The sequence below is a fragment of the Podarcis bocagei genome (genome assembly GCF_964188305.1).
Source record: "Podarcis bocagei genome assembly, chromosome: 4".
NCBI lineage: Eukaryota > Metazoa > Chordata > Lepidosauria > Squamata > Lacertidae > Podarcis > Podarcis bocagei.
Window position 1 is genome coordinate 7,081,728 of NC_138128.1, and position 19,310 is coordinate 7,101,037.

At 46.5% G+C, this 19,310-nt stretch overlaps 1 protein-coding gene across 1 annotated transcript in view; it reads right to left on the minus strand.

Annotated features, from left to right (window-relative positions):
* LOC308584989 (cytochrome P450 2J2-like) overlaps positions 1-19,310 on the minus strand; it is a 48,662-nt gene that overhangs the window by 12,092 nt on the left and 17,260 nt on the right. Inside the window, exons 3-5 of the mRNA XM_081190411.1 lie at positions 15,585-15,734; positions 15,222-15,382; positions 14,066-14,242 (exon numbers count right to left, since the gene is read on the minus strand). Coding sequence (XP_081046537.1) covers positions 14,066-14,242; positions 15,222-15,382; positions 15,585-15,734 — 488 coding nt within the window. The remainder of the gene's footprint in view (positions 1-14,065; positions 14,243-15,221; positions 15,383-15,584; positions 15,735-19,310) is intronic.

Here is a 19,310-nt window from a genome sequence, read left to right on the forward strand (position 1 = left end):
ACAGATCACCGACTAATACGTTCCATGATGGCTATCAAGATTATACCTCAACACAGGCTTCAAGGAAGGAAACCAAGGTGCAAAATGAACACTCAAGCCCTTCAAGATGCCATTAACCGGGATTTCTGTAAGTATCTTATATTTTATCCTTGGCTCCCCCCCCCCCCAATAAACTTAGAAATTTCTTTCTGCCATTTTTTAAAACATTCATCTTTCACAATTACTGGGACTGATTAGAAGAGGAATAGCATTTTAGGCAGCACAGTCATTTTAACCGCCACTCTTTTTCCTAACAGTGAGAGATTCATTCTGCTCCATATTTCTAAATTTATTTTTATCTCAAGCCAAATTTTTTTCATAATTGTCTTTGTATAAGTTTATATTTCTTGATGTTAGCCATATCCCTAAATATTAAATATTTAACCTTTTAATGGACTTCTATCTCAATGTTTTGCTCCAATTCCATTTTTTCTTGCTCCTTCAAGTTTTTAACTGGTAGTTTTGTTTTATTCCTGTTTAATTTAAATCCTGCCACTTCCCCAAATTTCTGAATCTGCTTCCAAACAACTCTTAAGGACCATCTGCTTTCAGAATTCCCTGATAACATCGAGGAACACTGGACCAAGCTAAAAACATCCATTATTGCAGCCTGTGAACAAACTATCGGTTAGCAAACCAAGAAACACGAGGACTGGTTTGATGAGAAAGACAGTGAGATTGAACGCATGATTGACAAGAAAAGGAAGGCCTTTCAGATCTCACAAAGAGACAGAAACTGTGCCACTAAGAAAAAAAAACCTATGCCAACGCTAAGGCTGAGGTTCAAAGAAGAATCAGAGAGCTAAAAAACACCCGTGGATTAAAAAAAAGGCTCAAGAGATCCAGTGCTTAGCTGACACTCATGATGCACAGAATTTCTTTAAAGCCACAAAGACCATGTATGGGCCAATAAATCATGGTATATGCCCCCTATGCTCAGCAGACAGTACCACACTTCTAAAAGATAAAGAAGCTACTGCACTGCAATGGAAAGAACATTACCAACATCTCCTTAACCGCAACTCCCCCATAGCTGCTGAGGTCCTCTCACAAATTCTTCAAAAACAAGTTAGAGATGAGCTTGCAGTATCTCCTAACCTGGGCGGGTTGTGTACAGCCATTAACCAAATGAAAAACAACAAAGCCAGTGGACCTGACAGAATACCTGCTGAAGTCTTCAAAGTGGGTGGAATTGAATTTACACAACAACTTCACAAGCTCATCGAAAAAATCTGGGAGAGAGAAGAAATCCCAGCAAACTTTGTTGTTGTTCTTGTTGTTGTTTAGTCGTTTAGTCTTGTCCGACTCTTCGTGACCCCATGGACCAGAGCACGCCAGGCACTCCATCTTTCCCAACATCAGGGTCTTTTTCAGGGAGTCTTCTCTTCTCATGAGGTGGCCAAAGTATTGGAGCCTCAGCTTCACGATCTGTCCTTCCAGTGAGCACAAAGGGCTAATTTCCTTAAGAATGGATACGTTTGATCTTCTTGCAGTCCATGGGACTCTCAAGAGTCTCCTCCAGCACCATAATTCAAAAGCATCAATTCTTCGGTGATCAGCCTTCTTTATGGTCCAGCTCTCACTTCCATACATCACTACTGAGAAAACCATAGCTTTTACTATACGGACGTTTGTTGGCAAGGTGAGGTCTCTACTTTTTAAGATGCTGTCTAGGTTTGTCATTGCTTTTCTCCCAAGAAGCAGGCGTCTTTTAATTTCGTGACTGCTGTCACCATCTGCAGTGATCATGGAGCCCAAGAAAGTAAAATCTCTTACTGCCTCCATTTCTTGCCCTTCTATTTGCCAGGAGGTGATGGGACCAATGGCCACGATCTTCCTTTTTTTGATGTTGAGCTTCAGACCATATTTTGCGCTCTCCTCTTTCACCCTCAATAAAAGGTTCTTTAATTCCTCCTCACTTTCTGCCATCAAGGTTGTGTCATCTGCATATCTGAGGTTGTTGATATTTCTTCCGACAATCTTAATTCCGGCTTTGGATTCATCCAGCCCAGCCTTTCGCATGATGAATTTTGCATATAAGTTAAATAAGCAGGGAGACAATATACAGCCTTGTCGTACTCCTTTCCCAATTTTGAACCAATCAGTTGTTCCATATCCAGTTCTAACTGTAGCTTTTTGTCCCACATAGAGATTTCTCAGGAGACAGATGAGGTGATCAGGCACTCCCATTTCTTTAAGAACTTGCCATAGTTTGCTGTGGTCAACACAGTCAAAGGCTTTTGCATAGTCAATGAAGCAGAAGTAGATGTCTTTCTGGAACTCTCTAGCTTTCTCCATGTTTGCAATTTGGTCTCTGGTTCCTCTGCCTCTTCGAAATCCAGCTTCGAAATCCAGCAGACTTTAGGGATGCCAAAATTATCAATCTCTTTTTAAAAGGTGACAGAATTGAGGCCTGATTTGGACTACCTTTACCTGTTCACAAGTATTCTGTGCATCCTAATAACACCAAAAACAGTTAGTAACAAGTAACAAGCAATGTTACCATAAGTATGTCTGTTAATAAAAACCGTTTCCTTGCATTAGGGTCATGCCTTAGTTTTTCATCACATAATTGTCGCAAAGCGTGTTCTCCTTCAGGGAGAGCACGTGTTGCGGTGGGGTCTACTGAGCCAACCCCTTTGTTGCTGGGTAAGTTCTCCAAGATGGCCAGGGGGCAGTGATTGGATTGCTGAGTTGCTGGGGCAAAAGTTATGTTGCAATTTTGGTGGGAGGGGTAAAAGGTTTAAATACTCTGCACGCAGCCTTGTACTTTCTCTTTTGCTGCGTGCAACGGATCACCTGGAGCACTTGGACCGTCTGGAGGACAGTAGAGCGATCTTCTCATTGTCTCGTTACATTTCTTTATTTTCCCCTTCTTTTTAATCTTCTCTAGTCCCTTAATTAATTTAATTCCCCCTTTTTTCTGTTTGATTTCCCACCCCACCCCTTACCCTGCCCTTTGGGAAGATTCTCCCTGTACCTGTGAGCGCTGCCTGTGCATAATCCTCCTGGGCTTGCCTTTCCCAATAGGGAGAGAGCCCCCATTAGGGGCTTTCTTTTGCAAAAAGGTTTCCCCCATTTTTGCCTGTTTAATTGTGGGGCTAGCCAGGGCTGTTCCCAGCTTACCTGGAATCACTTTTGTTTATAGTATCCCCAAAGGTTGGCTTTATTTTGGGTGCATGCAGTGCTGTTGGCCGAGTTTTAATCTAGCCTTGGGCAGGCACACTATATTGAGTTCCTTTAATATTGCAATGAGACAAAAAAGGCAGAGAGCAGAAGCAGGGAGGTCTTCACAGCCTGCTCGGCCTGCACATATCATTCAAGCCTAAGCCTGCTACAGTTAGTACAGTAAATTGTTAAGTTTCTGTGACATGTGACTCATTCTCTCTATAAGAATGTATCTGTTTGTTTGCAGGCTCATTTGTTGCTAATGTATATCTTAGGCAGACAGAGTGGAGCCAGAGGCTCTCTGTGCCTCCAATGAGCACTCTTTGTATGCTCTTTAACTATGCTGTTTCTGAACAAGTTTATTTTCTTCAAGTTTGTTTTTCCCTGATAGTGGCGACTGCCATTTTAGAGATGAGCCATTGTGGCTTAGTGGCTAAAGTGTAGGACTAGGACCTGGGAGACAGGGTTCATATCCCCCACTTAGCCATTGTTATAACAAGGCAAAACAAGCTGCTCCTTTTGGACTATTTTGTTGCTGGGTAGTTTGGCCCATTTGTGATATTGCTCCCCAAAAGAACTTTGGGTTTCTTGAGGAGGTGCTTCCCTCTAAAGGGCAAGCAGGGGTACCTGGACAGGCGGTGGGCTGCCTCGAGTTTGTAATCTCATTGGAAACATTTATGTCTAGCCTAGCAGGTGATCCTAGGGCTTGGCCCACTTGGCCCTAGAATTTGATGGCCTCTGGCAGCGTTTCTGGCCTGAATAGCATCCCCATGTGGTGCTCAAAGCATTGGTTTCACCTGTTCCTCACATTGTTTAGGTTTTTTCTTTTTGCAGACTATGACAGGGCCTTTGCAGATGCCTCCAGAGCTTGCCTCTCCTGCAGAGGATGACTTGTTGATGCCCCAGGTGCCTTCTTCCGGAAGGAAGCGTCTTCAGAGGCAGGAAAAAGCGGAGCAGGGATGATGCTTACACCTCCTTGCAGGTAAATCATCACTGGGCTCTGATGATGATTCAGACATCACCTTGGACCTCTCCAGGGGTCAGGGTGAGGCTGTTCCAGGTCTTTAGGGATCATCCTGCATAGCTCAGCTGGTCAGCGTATGGTGCCGGTAATGCCTAGGTTGCAGGATTGGTCCCTGTATGGGACAGCTGCATGCTCCCTCATCACTTTACCTGGACACTGAGGTCCAGCGCCGAGGGCCTTTCTGGTGGTTCCCTTACTGTAAGAAGCCAAGTTACAGGGAACCAGGTGGAGGGCCTTCTCGGAAGTGGCACCTGCCCTGTGGTACACCCTCCCACCAGATGTCTACTACCAGACTTTTAGAAGACATCTAAGGCAGCCCTGTTTAGGGAAGCTTTTAATGTTTGATGCATTACTGTATTTTAATATTTTGTTGGAAGCTGCCCAGAGTGGCTGGGGAAGCCCAGCCAGATGGGCGGTGTACAAATAGATTATTATTATTATTATTATTATTATTATTATTATTATTATTATTATTATTATTATTATTATTATTATTATTATATTGTGGGAAAGTGGACTAGATGATCCTCGGAGTCCCTTCCAACCCCACTATTCTATAAGTGGTAATTCACTATGATGGGAATGTTAGATGCAGGGCTGCCATCATCCCCTTAGCTCGCTAGGATCGCAGGGACGGGGATATGTGGACCACTTGCGCAGCTCCTCATTTCAAATGGAAATTCCCTGAGCAATAGAACCTGAAGCTGATATGCAGGAAGCTGGCTCGGTGGCAGTTTTGTTGGGACTTCTTTAGGGTTTCTGGCCAGTGTTGGCCCTGTAAATTTACACATCATGGTGGCAACACAAGGCAGGGCATCTTGCCCAAGCGGGGGCTGGCAAGCAATAACTCAATACCTCTCACCCATATTCCCATAAAAATATCTCCCTTGAAAGCCTGGCTAAAAGGTTATCTAGATGGGTCAGTAGCTTTGTGCTTGTGGGAAGGGTTTTTTCCCAAGGTTTCGGGATTCCTCTGGCTTTTCAGCCAGTGGCTCAGAATACAGCAACTCAAAAGCCAGCTAGAGAGCTACCTGTGGTAGCCGGAAAGAAGGTTATTATTATTATTATTATTATTATTATTATTATTATTATTACCCACACACTGCAATTGCTTCTAACCGCTGTGATCGCTCTGTTACCGGCCAAAGAGGAGGAAGGACGTTTGGATCGGCACGGACAGTTTGCAAGCTGTGCAACGGAAGAGTGCCGGACTCCATGTTTGGCTCTCTTGGCCGCCATAGGTTATGGGCAGTTTGCCAACGCTTTGAAGCTCTTGCAGGAACGTCCCATGTGTGGGGGAAGCCAGCAAGCCAGCTGGGAAGATGCTGGGGCCAGCCAGAGCTTTGCTGTTTCTGAGGCTGAGAGGAGCTCGCTGGGAAGGAGGAGCCGATCTGCCGGGAGCCGGAGGAAGCTACTGCCGTTGTTCGTGAGTACGCTTACCCCGGGGGTAAGGAGGAGATGGCTCAGTCCCAGGAACATGGCTTTGAGCTTAAGCTGCCGTGTGCGAAGCTGACCAGCCAAACGTGGTTGGAGTGGAGCTATTTAGCAGAGTTGTCCTTAGTCGGAGCCAGGCTCTGGGAAATGGTCCAGCCGACAGCTGGGGCGGTTGCAGAGCAACGTGAAGCTGAGAAGCGTGTGCTTGCGTTTTTGGCTGAGAACGTGGCTGCTGATCTGAAGCCTATTGTTCTGGGTGCCAGGAAGCCAGAGGCCGCTTGGCTAGCGCTCCAGGAAGCTTGTGAAGCTGGAGGCGGAAGCAAGGGCCGGGAGATGGCTGCATCAGAACAGGAAAGGCAAGATGGCGCTGACCACCTTCGTGAAAGCCGGTGCACAGCTGGGAAAAGCTGTGGGGCCCCGGAGGGGGGCGAAGGGACTATTGCCACTGCTGCTGTTGCTGCCAGGTTTGCAGAGCCTAAAAGCTGCGTGGGTGCTGAAACATGTCTGCGTGATGAACTTGGAGAGAGGCAAGCTGCTGGGAGCCCTTTACCCATCAGAGGGGGTGCAGGAAAGCATCCTGGGAGCCCTGTGAGAAGTGGGGGGGGGCGGTGAGCAGTAAAAGCTCAGAGAAGCCTCTTTTTCCAAAGGCTGCCAAGAGTTGTTTGCGTCGTGAGGAGAAGCCTGGGAAGCCGGACAGAGCTGAAGGCTTCAAGGCCAGCCACCTGCTGCAGAGGGAGATAAGTGCTGCAGAGCTGTCTGGGAACGCTGAGATAAGTCCAGTCTTCAGGGCAACGGAAGGAGTTGCGGTTACGGAAGCTGCCAAGGACAGGGGCAGCGGGACGTTTGTTGCCATGGCAACGCTACAGGACAACTCCAGCAAGGACAGAGTGTTGCAGTGGGTGGTGGATTCCGGTGCCAGTCATCACCTGATTGGAACGCCACCTGCTGGGGGGCTGCGGAATTGCAGGGCTGTTTCAGCTGGGACAACTGTTATGTTTGCTAATGGAGCACAAAAGCCAGTTTCTAACGTTGCAAATGTTTATCTTTCCTTTTTGCAGGCGGAGCTGGAGTGCTACATTGTGCCGGGGATACATTGTTGCCTGTTATCTGTACCTGCTCTTGTAAAGCAAGGGTACAAAGTTTGCTTTGAAAATGATGCCTGTTCCATTTTCAGAGGGGGGAAACAGCTTGTCAACATGGAATGCAAGAACAATCTCTTTGTTCTGGAAACACCTCTGGAGGGTGGGGGGAATGCTGGAAAAGCACAGGCACAGTGTGCTAGTGTTCCCAGCCATGATTCATGTGTTCATGTATGGCACAAGAGAATGTCTCATGCTTGTTTGGAAGATGTTCAGAGGTTGCCCAGCTGCACCAAGGGTTGCAAAATCACACCATGTGGTAAATCCCTAGAGTGCAGGGCATGCAGAAAGGTACAAAGGTGCAGTTTTCCCGGGGTAAAGAGGGTAACCACAAAACCTTTTGAACTTGTTCACACAGACCTTGCAGGACCCATGAAGTGTGAGTCTGGGTGGGGCCAGGTTTGTGCTGACGGTGGCAGATTATTTTTCTCAGAATGGGTGGCCTTTCTCTCTCAAAACGCAGGGGGAGGCGGCGCAACTTATCCAGGATTGGGTTGCGGAGGTGGAACTAAGGTTCTCCACCAAAGTGCAAGGGTTCAGGAGCGACCGTGGGTCACAGTTCACTGGGTCTACTCTGAAGGAGTTTTTCAAGCAAAAGGGAATTCGTCACCAGGTGACGGGTGCAAAGTCTCCTCAAGAGAGAGGCGTTGCAGAGCACAGGAGTGAAACACTGGCTGAAGCTGTCAGGGTTTTGCTGTGTGACTCTGGGCTGCCTCAGAGCTTTTGGAGTGAAGCTTGGAAATTTGCCAGCTTTGTTTTTAACAGGTCCTACAATCACGCTGTAGGTGACACACCGTTTTTTCTGTTGCACAAGAGGAAGCCACAGGTGCATTTCTTCCGTGCGTTTGGTTCCAGGGCTTCAGTGCCAATACCAACAGCTCAACGGAAGGAGGGTGGTCCAAGGTACCAGGAAATGATCTTCTGTGGGTTTGATCCTGCAACAAATGGGTGGAAGTTTGCATACCCAGAGGGTGATCAGACCAAGCTGCTGGTCAGCAAGCATGCTGAGTTCTATGAGCAGGGTGGTTGGTCACGGCCTAGGGATGGTCCTGATGTTCTCTCAGAATGTCTGTCCGATTCTGAGGGGGAGGAAAGGGAGGAAGGAGAAACAGAGGCGGAGCCTGTTGCTGAAGACCAGGTTGCTGATGAAGGTCAAGCACAGGGGTGGGTTTCTCCACAGGCTGTTAAGAGAGAACCCAAGAGTGAGCCTTCATCTCCTGTTAGCCAAGTGCAGAAGGCCCGAAGACGCAGCAAATCAGAGGGGGAGTCTTCTGTGCTAGGAGACACGCTTGCTGATCCCAGTGGGCCAGGAGGAGCACCCGAGGTTGTGCTCAGGCGGTCAACTCGCACCACAAAGGGGATTCCACCTGAGAGGTTTCAGGTCGCCAGTGCGTGGGTTGGTTTCGCACAGTGTGATTCTGGGAGTGTGGAAGGGATTCAACAATTGCCTGGGATAGATGCCAGTGGGAGGCAAAAGGCAATGGGATGTGAGTTGAACTCAAAGAGGTCTGTAAATAGGTGTTCACAGTTTCCCTCAGGATGCAAGACAAGAGGGGGTGTTAAGGGATTCAGAACTTACAGGGTTAAAGAGTTCTGAGTGACGGACTTCCAGGTTAGCGCGATCCGACTAATGGCGGATTCCCTCCGAGCTCCGGAGGGAATCGGCTCTGCTAGGGACGGGTCTTGCCGCGACGGCGACGCGGAGACCCTTAGAAACCGCAGGCGCGGATGCCTGCGGACCTGGTGACTCGGTGGGCACCTTAAACGCCCCCGACCCACGAAGAGCCTTTTTAAAGGCATCGGAGAGGGTACGGAGAGCGGAGCGGTGCTGAGAGTGGACCGCTACTCCAGTGGAGCGAAGCCGTGTGCCATGGCCGGAGAGCGCTGACTTTTTTTCCTAAATCTGGACTTGGAAAGAAAAAACCCGTGAGTAGAATGAAATTCAGACTTTAAAAATACCTATCCTTGAATTCGGCACGACCGGGGGATGTGTTAAAGGGAAGTCCGCACCCCCCCCCTCCTGCAGACGATCTAAAGCAATAACAGGAGAACTAAGGTGGAGAGTCTACCTTTCTTGGTGTGAGCTAAAAGATACTAGCTTCCACGATTTGACAGAAAAAAGTTCTGAGCTGGAGTGTGAGAGTGGAATTTTAGAAGCTTTATTTTGTGTAACCCCCCCCCTCCCGGACCCGGGAGCGTCCTGTGTTTGAGTCTGCTGAAGAGGAACAAGGAGTTTGACAGCTGTCAAAGCTGTCAAACGAGCAGTTTAAAGTTAAAAAATTTGTTATTTAAGACCTCTCTGAACTAAATGTGTTACAATTGAATTAAAGTTGTTGGAAACAAAGAAACAAACAAAGAGGTGAAAGACTGTTGGAAAAAGATTACTAAGTTACCAGAATCCCTCTAGGGGGATATCTGAGACATTACAATGGCCGCAGATGGAAAATTACTAGCTGAAATAGAAAGAATGTTTTTCCTGGTGGGAATTTTACAAGAACAGAGCTTGGCTATGAATAAACAACTTACGACCTTGACTTCTGGAATTAGCAGCTCAGCTGAATGTACCAAGGACTTGAAAGAGAAAGAATCTGCAGCTGAATTGGAGGAGATATCTCAATTGAAGGAGACTAAACAAGGAATGGAGAAAGTACAGATGGAAAGTACCAACCAGAAGCCTACACTAGTGGAATACAAGGAAGAAGCCTCTTGGATCATTTGGATTACAAAACTGCAAAAGATGAGAAAGAAAAACTGCAAAAGATGAAAATCTATCCCCATTGGGGATCATCCCTAAGAAAGCCCCATATAATTCCATCTGATCCATATTTATCGCATCCCAAAGGCACCTCAGTGAATGATGCTATCCCTCTGGAATTGTTCCGTGAAATATGCATCTTTGGATTAGGCAGTTGAGCTTACCAACAAATTGGAGGAGGTGCCTTGTTGGCATTATGTGATATTGAATCGGCTGTTAGGCTGCTGCCGGTTCACCCTCAAGATTTCAAGTAGTTAGGCTTTAATTGGATGGTCCTTATATTGATAAGGCGATGCCAGTGGGTTGCTCAATAGGCTGTGCAGCACTTGAGTCCTTTAGCGCCTTTCTGGATTGAACATTGCGAGTCAAGACTCATTTAACTGGGGGTATCGTTATGTGGATTATTTTACTGGCTGGTTCATGTGACACCAGCCTCTGCTTAGCTTACTAGATGCCCCTTTATTCCCTGAGGAGCTGGGTGTTCTGTTGGCAGTAGAGGACAGTGGGTCCTACTGCCCCCTTTTAACGTATTTGGGGGCTAGCTGGATACCGTTGCTCAAACATCTGCTTGCCTGTGGAGAAGCTGTTTGCCTTGAAGGATGTTATTCTTGTAATACTTCCTCTGAAGCAAGTGTTGCTTTGTCAGATCCTATCATTCCTAGGTCAGTTAAATTTTGCATGCAGGGTGGTTGCTCCAGGCTGCCCCTTCCATTCCTGCTTGGCCAGGTGGTCTCATGGCCCGGGGTCCCTTCATCATCATGTACAGTGGCCTTGAGCCTGGCAGGGCAAGGCAATCACATGTAACCTAACTTTTCTTGAGTTTTCCCCATTGTAGTGGTAGCGCACATCTGGACTGAGGAGTTAGGGACCGTCGGGTCTGTCGTGGTCTGATAACCAGGCAGTGTGAGAGTCCTGGCAAAACGGTCTTCATGCTCTGGCAGTCTTCGCACTGCTTAAGGCATTTCTGCTCGCTTTATTTCGGGATCATCTAATGTTTTTGCTGTCGCTCTATCCCGTTTTTTCAGTTGGAGAGCTTCAGATCCTGGGCTCTGGATGCCCAGCTATAGCCGGATTTTTCTGGAGCTCCTGTGGCACTTGGCAACAATTAATAATTATGAGGAGTAGTAGCTTACGTTTCCCCATCCGCTTTCAGGTCTTATGAGAAGGCCTGGACTTATTTCTTAAAATTTAGCTGGCAGTCCTCGGCCATTCAGAGGAACCTGCCCCCATCCTCTGAGCAGGACCTGCAGTAATTCGCCCACCTGCTGCAGATCGGATGCAGTGTTAAAACTATCAGAGAATTCAGTCCGCTGCAATGTCTGCTAGAGTAAAGCTTTAATTTTTCAGAGACCCTTCTAAACATGCGTCGTGCGCAGGGTCTCAGAAGGTTGGAATAGGCTCCGACCTTCACAGGACAGCAGGCAGGAAGCCGGTCAATCTTTGACCTATGCTGTATCCGCAACAAGTTAAGACTTGTTGGCTGGTTCAAGATCAAGATGAGGCTTATTTCAGTATTCCATTGTAATTTGGTGTACTGAGGGTTGGGGAAATTGTGTTGGAGCCAGCATGGGGATGAGAGTTTGGAGGCTTATTGCCTCAGGACTTTTCCTTATCTGCTTTAGAGCTTGTCATAAGTGTCTGGAGCTCTAAGTCAGACCTAGTGAGCAGGGTTGCCACCATCAGGCTTCCAGTCACAGGTGAGGTGGGCCCTTGCCCTGTTATTGGATACCGGAAATATTTGGCTTTTCATTCCCCTGGGGGCTGGCTCGATCCTAGTGCACAGAAATGGGTTCTGGTTCGACAGGCATCTAATTGCTCACGTCGTGCGCCAGTTATTGCAGCCTGCGGCTTGCCTACCGCTGAACACGCCTCATTCCTTCCAAATAGGTGCTGCTGCAAAGGCTGCGCACTGGGGCCTGTTAGTAGACAGGATTGTGAATACGGGTCATTGGAAGTCTGACGCTGACAAAGGTTATGTCATGAAGCATCGCCAATGATGCCTGTGCTGATGCCTGTCTGTTATTCCTTTTTTCATAGGAGCTGCTGTGCGCATTTGGATTGTTGGCCACAGCATCATGCACTGAGCTGGCAAGCACCCTGACGAGTCTGGACTGGGGGCGCCATCACGGCCTTCCTGCCCATGTTTCTAGCTTTCTTCTGGTCTCGCTCCAGTCCGTATCTGGATTGTGGGGCACAGCATCGTGTACTGGGCTGGCATCAGAGCGAGGCAGTCTGGAAGGGGACCGGATCTTGGCTTCCCTCAGCACGTACAGGTGTCGTGGATATCCAGACGTGGAATGCGGTGGAGTGAATTCATCCCACTAATTAAGCAGAGGGTGCTTTCACATGGCCCCCCTTTGGCAATTGTGGTGCAGTTGGGGGAGGATGATATGGCAAACGTTGATTGCTTTACTTTGCGATCCGTGATTCTAAAAGACTTGGGGGAATTGGTGACCTTAATACCCACCGTTAAAATATTTTGGTCACAATTGCTGCAAAGGATCAATTGGCAGGGCATTTCTCAACCCAAGGCTGCTGAAAGGGCCAGGAAGCGCATTAATTCCGCAGTGAGCAAGAGGGTAACGGAATTGGGTGGGTTGGTGATTTACCACCCGGATATTACCTTCAAGGCTCTGGCCCTTTACCGCAATGATGGGGTACATCTTTCCGAGCTGGGGAATGATGTCTGGTTGGATGCAATAAGTGGAGGGTTGAAGAATGGGTTGGGATTGTGAGTGGTTGGCGGTGAGCGTAAGGGCTCAATTGGCTGTTAGGCATTGGTTATGCACACGAAAGCTTATACCAAGAACTAACTTAGTTGGTCTTTAAGGTGCTACAGGAAGGAATTTTTTTATTTTGATTAAGAATATTTTGTTTTGGATTTTCTGTTTTCTCAGTCCACATTTGAATGTCAGATAAAAAACATCAATCCAAAAAATGCTCCAAAGCAAGACCCCTTAACACACTTCAGTTTCCACTCCTTTACACTCACATTTCCTAGACATTTCTATATTTGCTTATGGATGGATGTCAACCTACTTGAGCAACTAAATTGACTATGAGAAATATTTGGAGGGAACTCAATGCGGTTTTCAACTGAGATTCAGAAAAAAAGATACAGTGGTACCTTGGTTTTCGAAAAGCTTAGTTCCTGAACAACTTGGAAATTGAATGCTGCAAACCGGGAAGTCAATGTTTCGGTTTACGAACTTTGCTTCGGAAGCTGAATGTGCTCCTGAGCTTCCATTTTCACTGTTATGCTGCTAATTTGTGCCCCCCCCCCATTGTAATCAAAGCCTTCCATTTCCGATTGATGTGTCCTGAGGTGATATTTGGAGCTTATATTTGGTGCTTTTGTTTTTGCTAATTTTTTTTACGTTTTTGTTTGTGTGGCTTTTTCATTTCTGTGACTGTAGCTTGTTCTTCATTTTATGATTGATTGATTGATTGATTGTGTGACTACGGAAATGGATAAAAACCCACCATCCAAGCAATGACTATCAGTGCAGGTAAGAAAGAATTTTAATTTTCATCATCCACAATACTGTTTTATTTATTTTATAGTACGGTACAGTGATTACTGCTTTCATTTTATGGATCAATGGCCTCGTTAGATAGAAAAACTCACGTTAAATTGCTGTTTTAGGGGTTGTTTATAAAAGTCTGGAATGGATTCGTTTTCCATTACTTTCTATGGGAAAGCATGCCTCAGTTTTGGAACACTTTGATTTTGGAACAGACTTCTGGAATGGATTAGGTTTGAGAACCAAGGTACCACTGTACTGGTTTCCAGGCAATAATAATAATAATAATAAATTTTTATTTATATCCCGCCCTCCCCAGCCGAAGCCGGGCTCACAACAATCAAATAATCCCACATTCTAAAAAAATTCCATTATAAAATTAATTAAAATCAAATTGATGGCAGCCGTTAAGCAAAATTCTGTGCAGATTGCCAGAGGAGGGAGTCAGGCTGCCCCTGACCAAAAGCCTAGTGGAACAGCTCTGTCTTGCAGGCCCTGCAGAAAGATGTCAGGTCCCGCAGGGATTAGCAAGGGGTTAGTATTCACATATAACAGGGAATATAATGATTCCTTGAATGAGCTGCCTACAGTTTTGAAGCAGATACTCATTCGCATTCACATTTGTACATGAAAATATCTATCCTTTCCTAGCTATTTTAGTAGATGCCTATGGAAGGATGTCAACTCACTTTAGCAATTAAAATGACTATGAGGGAATGGAGGGGGGCAGAGAGAGAGATATTGGTGTCCTGGCAAGCGATTAGTATTCACTTATATTCATTTTTTTATTTTTTTATTAAAGATTTCAACATAACAATTAATCAAAAACATATCATCCTCAATCCCCCCCTATTTTCCCCTCCCCAAAAAGAAAGACTTCCCTCAGCTCCTCTCTCTGTTTTTTGAGGATTAGTATTCACTCATAAGATGGAATATAATGATTCCTTGGATGAGCAGCATTCGCTTTCAAGCAGATACTTACTTTCTCCATCTGAAGCAGATAGAAATCAATGAGATCCTGTGGCTCATACAGGGACTGATTCTCCTTATGCTTCTCTATCTCCTCCTTTGCAAATGAAAGCACCATCTCTGTGCAGGAGAAAGCCTTCTTGTGGGGACCGGGGAGATGTTTCATGAGCCATGGGAGCATTTCATAAAGCTAAAGGAAAGATAGCAGAAATGCTGCCATTACCATGAGGAAGCTTGGTCACACCGTTTGTGCTTTGGAATTGCACTTATAAAACATGATCTGCATTATTCTTCAGGGCTAGCATATTAGTTTGAGTCTCACTAAGAAGAAGGAAGGTGTCTATAGCTTCTCTGGAATCCCACAATGATTGGATTCCGTGAATTATCCCTAGCTGAAAATGTGAAAGAAAAGTATGGCTCAAAATATTTTCCCAGCTCCCCGGCATAATTTCAAAACTGGGCACTATCTCAGGACCTCTCCTGGAACAAGTTAGTGCCCCTTTGTGGTACTTGGAGGTGGGTGGAGAATAGGGATGGGGGGAAATTCAAGTACGGTAAGTTTCATGAGTACTTTTTAATTTTTTTACAGATTAGGAATGGATGTAGAAATGTGGAGAACTGAACTTAAATTTGAGGAAAGGGTTTAGCAGAAGGGGGTTGCTTTCCTCAGCAATAGCGATAGTGCTTGAGTTGCTGGTCTCTCTTTCATTAAAAAAAAATTCCAGCCAAGTGGTGGCTGCAGGGGCCTCACCATGATTGCCACTGCTAGGTGGGTATAGAGTAGACACATTTAGTTTTCTATGATGGCAACAAAACTATGTAATTCCCTTCTTGAGAAGATTATTTTGTTCACCTCTCTTCCCTTTGCTGGGCTCTAGATGACCTGTTCTGAAGGTCATTGTTCCATTTTTGTCCCATCTTCCCTCTAAAGTGTCTCCTGTGGTGGACAAAGTCTACTTTTGTTGGTGTTTTGTGGGGGGGGGGGTTGTGCATGTTTTTTATCTCAGTGATAATTATGAGCAATGGATCAGGCTTTGAGATAGTAAGTGGCCCTTATCTCAGATCAATTTAAACCTGATCTCACTTCTCCAACCCTCTATCAGAATACTGATTTGTGGTATTAAGGCCCTTGGGAGACTTGTTTGGCAGGAATGGGAATGACTACTCACAGCATAACCAAAGCTACATGCAAATTGTAGGGAAAAATCTATGGCTTCTATCAGCTTCTGGAGCCTTTCATCTTCAAGAGCAAACCGGTGCCCAAAAGCCACAGCACTTATCATGTTGGAGACTGAAGTAGCGATGGGCAAGGAGGGGTCAAGTGGTTGTCCTGCAAAATAAAAATATACTAATGTTAGCTCAGCTGGTCCAGTTCATACTGAGAGTGGGGTTTCATGGTGGCCAAGAGAAACTGCTGGGATCTCCATTAGGAACCAAGAGAAGCATATCATATTCCTTTCTAAAATGGACAGAGGTAGGACACAAATATATCTCCATATGCGAGCTCAGCACCATCACTTAGCATCACATACCCTTTGAACGTGCAAAAACCTCCACAAGCTGATGGGCCTCCTCTGCTACTTGGTGCTCCATGCCTTTCTTTTCCCGCCACAGCTTCCGCAGAGTAACTGCAACAAAGCGTCTCTGTTGCCTCCAGGTGTGACCATTTGATAATGCAATACCTATGGAAAATCAGTGAGAAATAACAACAATCATATCTCAGGTTAAAGTCGCTTTGGGTTAAATCTTTTCAAGTTGCCTAACATGGCGACCCGGAAGTAACAGAACAGGTTACTTCAGGGTTTTGCAGCTCACACATGTGTAGACGCTCAGAATGACGTCACATGCATCCGAACTTTACAGTATCAGCAAAAAGTGAGATTTCTCGACAGCTCTACCATTTTGATTTTTTTCAGAGAAAACTGGTATCTGATACAGTGTGATGTCGACAAGTTTAGATCTTTCCATGGAAGGCCGTCACGATCAAATTTCACTTCTCATTTGGGAGACAAATGGATGGCAGGTGTTGTAGAAGGATAAAGGACTTAACTTGCTTCTGGCCACCCTTACCTGGGGGGTCAGTTTCTCAGCCAGAGCAACAGACCACACCAGAGCATATCATGAGTCTACTGAAAGCCCTGCTGTACAGTGTCAACATTTAGCTTTTTGTAAGCAAGCATTTATCAGCAAAATAGATGCTTTGATTCACCAATTATTCCTAGCAAAGCTGAGAAGGGAGTTGGGTTTATCTATGTAAACAGTGGTGATTACTGCAACAAAGAGTGAACTTGCAGGTATCACCTGAGTTTTCTCATAATGTTAAATACTAACAGTAAATTCAAATCACAAACCCAATTCAGTTAAGGGACTTCCATGAAGAAAGATGGCTGACTAAATGTCTACTGCCGACACTCCACCGACAGAGATGATTATGCGGTGATTAATGCTAGCCAGGATATAAATCTACCAATTGAACTTTCACTTGGAAAGCAAGCTATACACTGGCACAAGAAGAGGCAATTATTAACAGGCAAAACAAAATTATTAACAGGCAAAACAAAAAGCATGTTTTTATTATTTGCAACTAAGAAATATTCTAAACTGCTAAGGTTGTTCCGATGGCCAAGAATTCTCATTTTATATTACTTTTAACTTCTTCGCCCCTTTGGTGTAAATGCCAACTGCAAAGTGAAATTTACCTCTCTGATTGTGGGAACGAATATGCTCCTCTATTAAGGAGACAGATGCAGGTTTTCAAGGCAGACTGTTAAGGTGGAGAGTGAGTTGTTAATAAGACCTCAGTATGGTATAAAACTGGGTGTAAAATAATAAATATACAACAAGTAATTAATTATGGATTATTTTTTAATATTGTATATGACTACAGTGCAGAGATTCCTGTTTAAATAGAAATGAAGGATTTGTTTTTTTATTAAAAAAAAATGGAGGAATGGTTGGAATTTTTGGGGAGATAAAGTAACCATACTGGAATGGAGGAAGACTATTGGGTACACACTTGAAGGTGATATCTGGCTGGTGAAAGACCCTGTGTGAGAGGCAGAGAAGGAAAGATCTCCCAGGATGGGAGACTGGGGGAAGAAAGTGAAGCACCCAGGTGAGAGCTAAGAGGGTCCACTCCCTTCTGTGTGAGACAAGATATAATAATAATAATAATAATAATAATAATAATAATAATAATAATAATAATGTTTATTTATATCCCGCCCTCCCCAGCCAAAGCCGGGCTCAGGGTGGCTAACAACAATAAAACGGTACAACAGTACAACACAACAAAACACTCTAAAATCATTCATTATAAAATTAATTCAAAGCAAACCACTGGCAACCATTGGGCCAGAACTCCACGAAGATTGCCGAAGGAGGGAGTCAGGCTGCACCCCGACCAAAGGCCTGGTGGAACAGCTCTGTCTTGCAGGCCCTGCGGAAAGATGTCAAGTCCCGCAGGGCCCTAGTCTCTTGTGACAGAGCGGAGCCACAGCCGAAAAAGCCCTGGCTCTAGTTGAGGCCAGCCTAACCTCTCTGTTGCCTGGGAACTTCAAGATGTTTTTATTTGAAGACCGTAAGTTTCTCTGTGGGACATACCAGGAAAGGCGGTCCCGTAGGTACGAGGGTCCTAGGCCGTATAGGGCTTTAAAGGTTAAAACCAGCACCTTAAACCTAATCCTGTACTCCACCGGGAGCCAGTGCTGCTGGTATAGCACCGGGTGAATGTGATCTCGCAGCGAGGACCCCGTAAGGAGTCTCGCTGCAGCATTCTGCACCCGCTGGAGTTTCTGGGTCAGTCTCAAGGGCAGCCCCACGTAGAGCGAGTTACAATAATCCAGTCTGGAGGTGACCGTCGTGTGGATCACAGTGGCTAGGTCAGGGCGAAAGAGGTAAGGAGCCAACTGCTTAGCTTGGCGGAGATAGAAAAATGCCGCTGTCAGGGGTTCAGGAGCAGAGGCGAGGGCAAGGGAGGAAACAGAGAGCGAGGGGGAGGAGTCCGAAGGAAAGATGAGCGATGACGACGACCCGAGATCTCCGAGTCTTTCCAGTGAATCGGAAGATTCACAGAAAGGAGCGCCAGTGGCCAGAGCGAGGGGGGAGATTAAGGGGACACCCCAGGAAAAAGGGACAAAAGGGGGTTCAGAGAGCAGCAGTTGGAAATCGGGGCCAACGTCCCCAACAGAGCGCAGTGGGGAGGAAGGGCGCCAGGTATCGGGATCCGGCGGCTCACCGCAGGGGGGAGGGCATGAGTCAGGAGTGGCCACACCTCCATCGGGGAGCGAAGGAACGGTCAAGCGGAAAGTGGGAGGTTGGGCGCGCGCGCCAAGTTCAAATGCACAGGAAGGCGGCAGAGTAAGCAGCCCAGAAAGGGAGCCAGGTCCTAAAGCCCGCCACAAGGAGACAGAAGGGTCCGGGGGGTCAGCGTCAGAAGAGTCCAGGAAGGAAGAGACCACGGGGGGCAGAGGGACCCAGAGAAGGAGGGGAAGGCGGAAATGGTGGAGTAAGGCGAGGTTATTAAGTTGGTGTACAGGAGGCGGGGACTCAGACGGAGCTTCGCCGGTCTAGCTGATAAGACGTAGGGCTGCATGCGGCAGTTTGAAATTGGAAACTGTAACTCAATAAAGACTTTTATAAAGTGAACGCTGGCTAGCGTGATCGTCTGTGAGCTAGGATCTGGAAGCAGCCCTGACAGCCGCCTTTGTTATAGCTGCAATCTGCACCTCCATGGAAAGGCAGGTGTCGAAGATTACACCCAAACTCTTAACCTACGGTGCTGGCACTAATTGCACCCCCGCAAGAGATGGGAGTTGCCCCCCAATCCCATATCGTTCCGTCCCGGCCACAGGATCTCTGTCTTCGAAGGATTTAGCTTCAACTGGCTCCCATGTAACCATCTAGCCACAGCTTCCAAACATCTGGTCAATGTGTCTGGGGCCGAGTCAGGATGGCGCTGATAGAGTTGGGTGTCATCAGCATACTGATGGCAACCCAGCCCAAAACTCTGGACAAGCTGGGCGAGGGGGTGAATAAAGATGTTGAAAAGCATCAGGGAGAGTATCGCACCCTGAGGTACTCCACACACCAAGGAGTGGCGCGATGACAATTCCCCCCCAAGCGCCACCCTCTGTCCCCGACCAGAGAGAAACGAGCACAGCCATTGAAGGACTGTGCCCTGGATCCCCACGTCGGCAAGGCAGTGGTCCAGAAGTTCGTGATCGACCATGTTGAAAGCTGCTGACGGATCTAGAAGA